Source organism: Chanodichthys erythropterus, chromosome 11 (assembly GCF_024489055.1).
Source record: "Chanodichthys erythropterus isolate Z2021 chromosome 11, ASM2448905v1, whole genome shotgun sequence".
NCBI classification, from domain to species: Eukaryota; Metazoa; Chordata; class Actinopteri; order Cypriniformes; family Xenocyprididae; genus Chanodichthys; species Chanodichthys erythropterus.
In genome coordinates, this window is record NC_090231.1 from 7262859 (window position 1) to 7273764 (window position 10906).

The window sequence follows — 10906 nt, forward strand, 5'->3', positions numbered from 1 at the left end:
ATTACACAAAGAGCTTTTTTTAGTTGTGAGCATCAACAGCCACATTCATCAGATCTTCTGTATATTTTTAGGAAAGAGTGATCCATTTTGTGTCCTGGAATTGGGAAACAACCGACTACAGACCCATACCATATACAAAACCCTCAACCCTGAGTGGAATAAAGTCTTTACTTTGTCAGTATCACCATAACTGTATTAATGTACACTACCGTTTAAAACTTTAGGGTCAGTAAGATTTTTCTAGAATTCTATGTATTCTGCAAAAGGATGCATTAAATTGAAGAAACATTACAGTAAAGACATGTATAATGTTACAGAACTTTTCTTTTTCAAATAAATGCTGTTCTTTCTAACTTTTTTCAACTTTGATAATAATAAAAAAAATGTTTTTTGAGGAGCAAATCATCATATTAGCATGATTTCTGAAGGATCATGTGACACTGAAGACTGGAGTAATGATGCTGAAAATTCAGATTTGATCACAGGAATAAATTATAGACCCCAAACTTTTGAACAGTAATCAATGTCAACTCTATATTTACAGGTATATCGAATTAATAGTGACATTTATTGAATTTCTCTTCACGAGCAGCCCAGTAAAAGACATTCATGAAGTTCTGGAAGTGACTGTGTTTGATGAGGATGGCGACAAAGCCCCAGATTTCTTGGGGAAGGTGGCTCTTCCTTTACTTTCAGTAAGTGCAGAATATTGACATTCTTCATTGCATTGAGAGCAAAATGTCTTAATTGCTCAGAATTGATATATTAATATGTTTGAATTTAGTTTAATGTTTTTTGTTGCAACAGATTCGTAACGGTCAGCAGGTTGCTTGTCCTCTGAGGAAAGAGAACTTGGGAGGACTGTCTAAAGGAGCCATAATACTGGAGTTGGAAGTTATCTACAATTCTGTGAGTCTTGACAGATGACAACAGAGAGATTATGCCTTTAATCTATAGCTCAATTAGTCGTAGATAAACCTACATTGGCATGAAAAAGTATGTGAACCCCTTGCAGTATCTGTGAAAATGAGAATTTTTTTGTTTAGTATTGTCCTGAGTAAGATATTTTACATAAAAGATGTTTGCATTTAGTTCACAAAACAAAACAATAGCTGAATTTATTAAAATAACCCCATTCGTAAGTATGTGAACCATTGGTACTTTGTGTGGTTACCTGATGATCCACGACTGTTTTTATGTTTTGTGATGGTTGTTCATGAGTCTCTTGTTTGTCCTGAGCAGTTAAACTGAGCTCTGTTCTTCAGAAAAATCCTCCAGCTCCTGCAGATTCATCAGTTTTCAAGCATTTTTGCATATTTGAACCCTTTCCAGCAGTGAATATGATTTTGTGATCTGTCTTTTCACACTGAGGACAATTGAGGGACTCAAACACAACTATTAAAAAAGGTTCAAACATTCACTGATGCTCCAGAAGGAAACACGATGCATTAAGAGCCGAGGGGTGAAAACTTTTGAATTCAAATATCAAGGTAAATTGTACTTAATGTTTCTTCCGGGAAACATGAAAGTATCTTCTGTTGTTTCCTAAGGGCAGTACTAAATGAAAAACAATGATATTTAAACAAAATAAGAAAAATTGTTACATCTTCATCCTGTTCAAAAGTTTTCACCCCCCGACTCTTAATGCATCGTGTTTCCTTCTGGAGCATCAGTGAATGTTTGAACCTTTTTTAATAGTTGTGTTTGAGTCCCTCAGTTGTCCTCAGTGTGAAAAGATGGATCTCAAAATCATATATTCACTGCTGGAAAGGGTTCAAATATGCAAAAATGCTTGAAATCTGACGAATCTGCAGGAGCTGGAAGATTTTTCTTAAGAACTCAGGACAGTTCTAAACAAAAAATAACATGCATTTTTTATTATCCCTCTTATTTTATTAAAATAATTCTCATTTTCACAGATTCTGCAAGGGGTTCACATACTTTTTCATGCCACTGTAAATTATATTTACTTTTATTAACTTTGAAAGAACTACATTTCATGCACTACTACACACTACAATATGCCTTTAGTAGCTTTATGTGCAATATATGTACATTTCAGAGTGCAATATATACATTTAAATATGCAATATACTTATTCAATGTGTAATGTCTAAGTAAATAATTTAATAATAATTGTTTTGCAATATATTTATGCATAATATTGTATATATGTATGTATTATGTGTATATATACACAGTATACTTCTTTCTATATACTTTTAATTCTGAAATATTTACTTTTTTTGTTTATTTGCCACTCTAAATTTCACTGTATTGTGTTCAATGACAGTAAGCATCTAACTTACAGAATATGAGAAAAAAAGTTGAGCTCGGATACATTTTCTTGTGCAAATAAAGTATCTGTGAAATATGTAATATGTTTAGATATTGGGTATATTTTTAGTGTTTGTTTGATCAATGTTTTGACCAGGTCAAAGCAAGCATTAGGACCTTCACACCTAGAGAACAGAAGTTTCTTGAGGACAATGCCAAGTTTTCTAAGAAGGTATGACGTTCAGAGTCTCTATAGCTGGGGTTTTCAGTTCAAAGACAGTGGTCCTCCCTTTTGACATAATATACAAAATGGCGCCCCTCCACCGCCTTGTATTTACTCATTTTCAATAGCGATCAGTGCATTGAGAGCGCCACACACACAGGGTTTGTTTGCGCATAAATAATAACAGACTCTCATCTCCTCATCCATCAAAACTTTACTAGCTTTACGACATGGTTTACTTTATCCAACTGAGAGATGTACTGTAGTTTGCGTATCATATGCTCATGCAGCGGTTGGGAGTTTTGAGCTGCCGTTCAGTCTGTATTTCACAGCACGATGAGAAATGGCTTGGGCTGCTCTGAAACAATCACAGAATTGGAGAGAGATCATGCTTTGAAGCCAAATACACTATTCTTTCATCTCTGATGAAATCAGCTGGGTTTTCTCTGCATTTTAGGGCTGTTTTGGACTCACTGTTTGAATGCGTTCGCTTTGTTTAAAATGATCTGATCAAAAACAAAGTGGAAACATAACGACACCTCTTGTCATAAAAACCTGCTTTTCGATTTTTAAAATATATATTTTTCCTTATAATGTATTGATTTTAATTATTATTATTATTATTATTATTATTAATAATAATAATTATTATTTAATTATTATTATCATTAATTATTTAAATTTTTTTCTGACACAGTTTAACTCTGAGATCTTGTCATATTTTATTACCATATTTTTAAACTATAGTGAATAAACTGATTTATTGAATGAATTTTGGTTTTACTGTAGCATGAGTTTGGTAACATCCACACAAAAAAGTCATCTGAAATTTTCATTTGTATCTTTGCAAAAATTATGAGCTGCTGATTGTTATATTAATAGGTTCTTGCCAGGAATGTTGTTCGCGTGAGGAACATTTATCGTGCTGTGTGCCACGTCAACCAGTTCATCAAAAGCTGTTTCCAGTGGGAAAGCGTGCAGAGGAGCACTATAGCATTTCTGGTCAGTCTCATTCAGGATTCATTTTTTGTGGTTTTGTGCTGTTTGATTCAGCAATAAATCATATATGCTGGGTTACTTTTTTATAGCAGCTTATCTTAGAGTTAAGACTCGTGGTTTCAGATGGTACTCATTCAGAACCATGGTATCATTATATTCATATACTCTGATATTTGCATAATATTATTGGCAAAAGGTATTTCAAATAATACTACCATGTCCAGCGAAATGTAAATGCTTTGTAGTACTTCTGTTATCTTGGGAAACATTTTGAGTAGCACTTTATTTTGATGGTCACCTTTAGACATTCTGTTGACTATAAGTAACATTGCACCTGTCTATTTATTCTACTAACCTTAACCCTAACCTGGTCTACTAATATTTTAATGAGTTAGTTGACAAAGTTACTTATAGTTAACAAAATGTCTGAAGGGGATCATTTAAGATAAAGTGTAACTGCATTTTATTTTATAATTAATCATGTAAATGTATGAGCTGTTAAGAGAAGCATTGTGATTATGTAAATGAATGATGAATATGTGACCCTTCATTAGTTTCAGTCTTCATGAAAGCTAAATCTTCAATGTGTTCTCCTGCAGGTCTTTCTTCTTACAGTGTGGTACTGGGATTTCTACATGCTGCCCTTGTTCATGGTCCTTCTCATCATATGGAACTATCTCCAGATCGCTTCTGAGAGAGTCACCAGAGACCTAGTGGGTGATTTTTGGCTTAACCCTTGTGCCGTCTTCATTTGAGGTGTACACTCAGGGTCTTTGGGGTCTCCAGAGATTCCAGACAACAAAATGTAATTTTGTAAAAACATAATTGTTTTGTTGTTGTTTTTTTAAACTAATGTAATTTTATTCTGTTTATTTATGTTTTATTCCACAGATTTTGGAGTATGTATCATATTTTTTAAATTTATATAAATAAATAAAAAAAAAACATTTTTAAAATAGTTTTATACAAAAACAGATTTTATGTAAAATTCACTTTAAAAAAGACCCACATTTCTAACTTTCATTCATGGGAATAATATGGATAATTTGACATGGTTTAATGTAAGATTTTTGCCCATCTTTTGGAAAATTAGGTTTTAAAAGTAAAAAAAAATATCACTTTTACCCCACTATTTGCTATTTGCTATTTGACTAACTGAAAGACATCTTTTCACAAGTTTTTTTCAGTTGGATTTATATCTAAATATTATGAAATCACAATTATGACAATAAAAAATACTTTTTGTTGAAGTTTAGCCTTTTTTTTGTACTGAAAAAATCTGTTTTTCAATATTGTTACATTATGATGAGACCCCGCTTAGAAAATGGACAAAATTCATCCTCAAAATCAACATTATTGAAAAACATTTTTTTTTTTTTTTCAGTACAAAAAAATGTTAAACTGAGACAAAAAGTAATTGTCATAATTGTGAGTTCATTATATTTAGATATTGATCCAACTGAAAAAAACTTGTGAAAAGATGTCTTTCAGTCAGTCAAATAACACATAGCAAATAGTGGAGCTCTGCAGCCATCTACTGGTAAAAGTGATAATTTTTTACTTTTAAAACTGCATTTTCCCAAAGATGGGCAAAAATCTTACACTAAACCATGTCAGATTATCCATGTTATTCCCATGAATGAAAGTTAGAAATGTGGGTCTTTTATAAAGTGAATTTTACATAAAAAGCTGTTTTTTGTATAAAAACCTTCACAAAATATTTTATAATTTATTTATATAAATTTAAAAGATATGATATATCCTCCAAAAACTGCACAAATATAAAGTAAAAACATTAATAGAGTAAAATTACATTTGTTTTTAAAAATTAGACCCCAAAGACCATGAGTGTGACTTTTTTTTTTTTTTTTTTTTACACTAACATAAAAACAAGATATCATTCCAATTTTTTTATTTTTATTTGTAGATCTAGAAAGTGTTAACCACTGTACAAAGTTTCATGCCATTTGGACAAAGATAATTTTTTTTAAAAAATTTTAGCAAACATCATTTGGGGTCAAAAAGACTCCAAAGACCCTATAAGAGTTAATTGCACATTTTAGTAGGATTCCAGACAACCAGCTTGTTTTCTTTAATAGAATATCAAACAGAGTGAAATGTTTCAGCTGGGAATTTAGGCCCTGTTTCCACCTGGTATTAAAATGCATTTTGGTCGATCAGTCACAAGTGGACGACGCTAAACTCAGGTGTAAGCGGGGTGTAAAAGGTTTTGAGCCTGTCCATTTTCGATCACTTCCAGAGGTAGTTGAAAACACATTTGACTGGATTGCTTTCATAGTGTAAAAGCTCATGTGGTTGAATGTGTTCAAACAGCCATAGTCAGTTATCCATTAGATCAAAAGATCTGAAAAAACCCATTTACCCGCCCATAGACCCTCCCCTCGATGAAATCAGGACAGAAATGGTTGAAAGTGGATAGAAGAGACGGATTTAAACACCAGGTGTAAACGGGAATGTGTCTTATTCATCTACTTGTGAACCGGTCGAGCAAAACGCATCTTAATACCAGGTGTAAACCGGGCCTTAGTTTAGCATTTGTTCTAGTGGTTTGAAACTGACTGTAAATGTGACAGGCTGACATCCTCTGATATGTATCGTCGTTTCAGATAAAATTTAAAAGCATTCTCTTAGGACCTGGTTAACTTTAATTATAAAATGCTTAAAAGTAAAGCCTTTCTCTTGCAGGACACCATGGAGTTATATGAAGAAGAAGATGAAGATGAAAAGGTATAATTCTTTCCATCAAACATTCAATCATTCCAGGAAATAAGCATGACATTTTATGTCCTCAGTCTTAAGATTTGATTTAAAATGTGTCTTCTGGTAGGAATCTGAAAGAAAGGGTTTGATGGAGAAAATCCACATGGTTCAAGAGATTGTCATTACAGTCCAGAACCTTCTGGAGGAGATAGCATGCTTTGGTGAAAGAATAAAGAAGTATGTGTTGTTTTTGCTCCTTCATCTACATTTTCTGCTCTCACATACAGTAATATGTTTGGCAATTTGTAATAGATATTGAGAGAATAGAGCTAATTGCATAAAATACACACTACTGTTCAGAAGTCTCTTATGTTCGCTAAGACTGCATTAAACAAATATCCAAAAGAATGCATGGATATATTTTCATGTATTTTGAAGTAGCCCAACTTTTCCATTGACCCAGAAGCTTATATCATGAAAGAATATTTGAACTCTTTTGGCAAGATGACGCCCTCAAAAAGACAAATTAATTTCATTGTACTCATTGTAAAACTGCAACATGTCTTTCTTTTTTTTTTCTCCTCAGTACATTCAACTGGTCAGTGCCGTTCTTGTCTAATTTGGCCTTTCTGGTTCTCATTATGGCCACAGTGATCACTTACTTTATTCCAGTACGCTACATTATTTTATTATGGGGTAAGTTTACAGCTGTGTTACTCTCTAACAATGGAATATATTTTTCTGTGAAATAAGCCAATTTAAAACAAACACGAAAGTTCCTGATCTAGAGATATCGGTACTATCTTTACTCTCATTTTCATTCAATTTAACTGTCAGTTATCAGTACTAGAGATTGTTCAGCATTATGTTCATTTTTTTAGGTATACATAAATTCACAAAGAAACTGCGCAATCCTTATGCCATTGAAAACAATGAGTTGATGGATTTCCTCTCCAGAGTGCCTTCAGATGTCCAAATGGTAATTACCACAGATTTTACTAAAAATAAGGACTATACTCTAAAATGGTGGAATCTGTAAACTTTTCAGCTTCTTTATATATCATAATGTGATGTTTTCTGTATGGATAAGATCATTGCCCATTTATCAATAGGTATAAATATGTCAATTTAATTTAAAGGTCCTGGCAAGTTTTTCCAAAAAAGTTTAACATCTTAAGAAATAACTAGTATTAACTAGTATAAATTGAGTTGCCCTCTCATTTTTGCTGCCAATTTTATGTTATATTCCGATTGTAAAATATGTGGAAGTGAATGTGTTTTTGTTGCGCGATGAGTTTGCATTGCAATAGCTGTCGGATTCATGAAATTTTCCCCAAAATACATACAAGTATGAGATGAAGTAAACTTTATCGTTTCATACACAATGTGTATCTGATATAAATAGAACACTTTGTCAAATTATATAATTGAAAGGGTTATTACTGCAGCTTCCATAGATAAGTGTATGGAATGAACGCGCTGACCGCGTGTGTCTCTGGCTCAGCGCCAAAGCACATTTGAATTTAGCAGTGAATCTTTGCATTTTCTTCTTTGCCATTATCCTAATTGAACTTTGTGTGTATTACAACTTCAGAATTATATTCGTATAGACTGTCAACAGTGATAAGGTCCAGTCTAACCTTACGAACGAATGACTTACAGAAGGTATACTTGACTAAGAACGTTTCAGGAAACGCGTATTAACGTTAAGGTACAGCTTAAGGTATAATTTAAGAATGGCGTAGAGTTAAGAAGATCCAATATACTGTTAGACCTGTGTTTTCTTTCTCAACTGTTTATGTTCACTTAAGGCAAAACAGACAGGATATTTTGACATCATTTTGTGTGTATTTGTCTATTCAAGTGCAAGAAGACGTGAAAGAGAATTCAGTTCAGTATTTGAGCACTATATGAGAGATGGCTTTCTGTGTGCATGCTTTGGATGTGTGCGCAGCACAGAAAACAGCGCCTTCTTGCGCCTGAATGCATGGTTTAAAATCACATTAAAATGAACACAACGGAATCGATAAGAGGAATCGAAATTTAAATTTTATAACAAGTATCCGATTCCTGTTGCTGTCTACATTTCCATCGCGGTCTAAAGTACCATGAAGTTTAGTCTGGTGACCTAGGATTGTGCATGACTTTCCAGTTCCCGCTGGATTTCTGGAAGCCTGAACTTTGTTTGGTCCATCAGTCGTAATTCTTAAACTCCATTGTTGATTCGAATAGCAAACAACTCATACTTCACACACCGCAACACAATTTTAAAAATGGTGGTTGAAATAGCATGCTACGTGGAGTCAACCAATCAAAATGCTCCGTGAACTCAACCAGTCAGCATGTTCAGTGCCCAAGTCCCACCCCCAAATGTTCCAGAACTTTGAAAAAGTACTACCTCGTGAGCAGGGACTTTCTGAGGGGGAATTTTTTACCCGGAACTTCATTTAGACCCTTGTCCCTGCAGTCGGAAAACAGTGCCACCCCAAAGTCCCTAGTTCCTGGGTTCCTGCGGTGGAAATGCAGCTTTAGATGCCTAAATGTTCTGCCTTGTCTCAGTTTGCTCATTTATCTGGAAGCTTCTGGCGTCTTGAATTGTTTTTCTTCTTCATTCAGGCGCAGTACACCGAACTGAGCAGCTGTAGTTTTCACAGTCCCTACAAGAGAAGGAGAGCATCACCGTAGACACTAGAAAGAGAAACACTGATCTCCTGAGAACATTCTGTGTGAAGAACCTTTGAAGGTGCCAGGAATCGACAGCCAGGGAATGATTTGAACATGTATTTAAAAAGTTGAATTGCAGTTGATCTGCTTATTTTATTCGAGTGAACTGAAATCATCCCCATCAGATGGTCCGGTCTTTACCGCTGGGTCGAGCTGAAGCACTTTGGTTAATGAGACAGACGCATATTAACACTTATATTATAAAGCAGCAGCTCTGTTGCGTTGAGTGATGAAGAAATGTAACTGATAAACTGAATAGTAAAAGTATACACCACACTGGGCCTTAAATATTCATCTGTAGATGCAATGCCTGAACGACACATTATGTACAGTATGAGTGCAATACAATGTAATGCTTTGCTTTTGCTATTTTGTTTTTTGTTTTATCAGTCTTGTAAAATATGTTTTGTAAAGCCTCATTCTATACAAGCCACATATTTTTGTTGAACAGAGAACTAAATTTATATTGTAACAAAGTTTTCCATATGTGGTTTAGTTCTTTTGAACTTATTGTCATTATGCACACAAGTGCATTTTAATATTTTATTTACATCTTAACTATTGCAGGGGGGAAAAATCGCAACACGCATGAAAATTAGTGCATTGTAAGTGCCTTTGACAAACTCTAGTTGTGAAAACTGATTTTTAACTACACTCTCCTCTTAAAAATGGTATTTTTGTGCAATATGTTGTTTTGTATATCAAGTGGTACAGTACACTTCTGATTTGTATTTTCCAGTGTTTTCTTCTGCTCAGGTGGATATTATGTTTATCACAGATGTTATCGAATGGTTATTTTGGTACTCTGTGATACTATGTTGACAGTATACTTTTCCATTTTGTATTATAATCATTACATATACATACTTTATGACAGATGGTTTGGGTTGGTGTGTACTTCTCATAAGATTTTATTTCTTATTACAGAATAAGCACAATAAATGCAGATCTGTAAGTAAGAATGTGAATAAAGCAACCCTTCATAAGTCCCTACACAGTGGTTGTTGGAGAATATTCAGCCACACAGTGGCAGTGTTTTCCTTTAATGGGAACCCTCCCTGCCCTACTGAAAAAGCGGAACATCTGATCAGGGGTGCGTTTCTCAAAAGCAAGTTCTGTCGTTACCAACAGAGAACAATGGAACTTCAGATTATAGTTGGCTAATGATGCCTTTAGGAAATGCACCCCTGTCTAGCTATTCAAGAAAAACTATAAGGGTTAGTTCAACCGCAAATAAAAGTCTTGTCATCATTGAATGTTTCAGGAAACCCCAAAACAAGGTATTTTAGGACATTTTTTAATGGCTTCTAGTTAAATGCCAATAAGATCTGTGGTTTATTCAGTATATGGTTAAGCTCAAGATTTATTCTTTTACATAAAATACATTTGTAATACCTAGTAATACCTTGTGATCATGAAAAAGGCGGTTGCTAACAAGTGGCTATATGGGACTACAAAGTCTGTCTGAGACATTTAACATCAGAACAGCGAACAGGTAAACTCATGTCACTTTCCACAGCCTCGTTGTGTTTATACTCACGTTCTTGCTAACTAACAAGCTTGTTCGAGTTGCATCAGCACTGCGCAGCAGGGTTGCCAGCTTTTCACAACAAAACCTGCCCAATTGCCAGAGGTGTAAAGTATTTGAGTAAATGTAATTAGTTACTGTACTTAAGTATCTTTTTGGCTACTTTTTAGTTGTTGAGTATCAAATATATTGGCAACTTTTACTCTCTCTTTTTTAGATGAGCTCACAAAAATTAATTGACCACTTCTAAATGTTTTATAATTACCTAAATAAATCATGAATTACAGTAGGTTATATGTATTAATAAAGCATTGAGTAACTAATACTATATGTCTAAATAATAAGATGCATAAATGTATATTTAAAAAGTTTATTAATAATTTACTTACACTTATGAACCACTGACAACTAATAAATAACTGGTTTGTAAATAA

At 33.8% G+C, this 10906-nt stretch overlaps 1 protein-coding gene across 4 annotated transcripts in view; it reads left to right on the top strand.

The window, feature by feature from the left end:
- Nucleotides 1-9954, top strand: part of mctp2b (multiple C2 domains, transmembrane 2b) — a 33473-nt gene extending 23519 nt beyond the window's left edge. For all 4 annotated transcript variants that reach the window (XM_067401313.1, XM_067401314.1, XM_067401315.1 and 1 more), the window contains 11 exons: nucleotides 72-174; nucleotides 593-695; nucleotides 808-909; nucleotides 2435-2509; nucleotides 3383-3502; nucleotides 4099-4212; nucleotides 6206-6247; nucleotides 6348-6457; nucleotides 6807-6916; nucleotides 7102-7199; nucleotides 8837-9954. In XM_067401313.1, coding sequence (XP_067257414.1) covers nucleotides 72-174; nucleotides 593-695; nucleotides 808-909; nucleotides 2435-2509; nucleotides 3383-3502; nucleotides 4099-4212; nucleotides 6206-6247; nucleotides 6348-6457; nucleotides 6807-6916; nucleotides 7102-7199; nucleotides 8837-8905 — 1046 coding nt within the window. In that variant the 3' untranslated portion in view covers nucleotides 8906-9954. The remainder of the gene's footprint in view (nucleotides 1-71; nucleotides 175-592; nucleotides 696-807; nucleotides 910-2434; nucleotides 2510-3382; nucleotides 3503-4098; nucleotides 4213-6205; nucleotides 6248-6347; nucleotides 6458-6806; nucleotides 6917-7101; nucleotides 7200-8836) is intronic.
- Nucleotides 9955-10906: the final 952 nt, after the last annotated feature.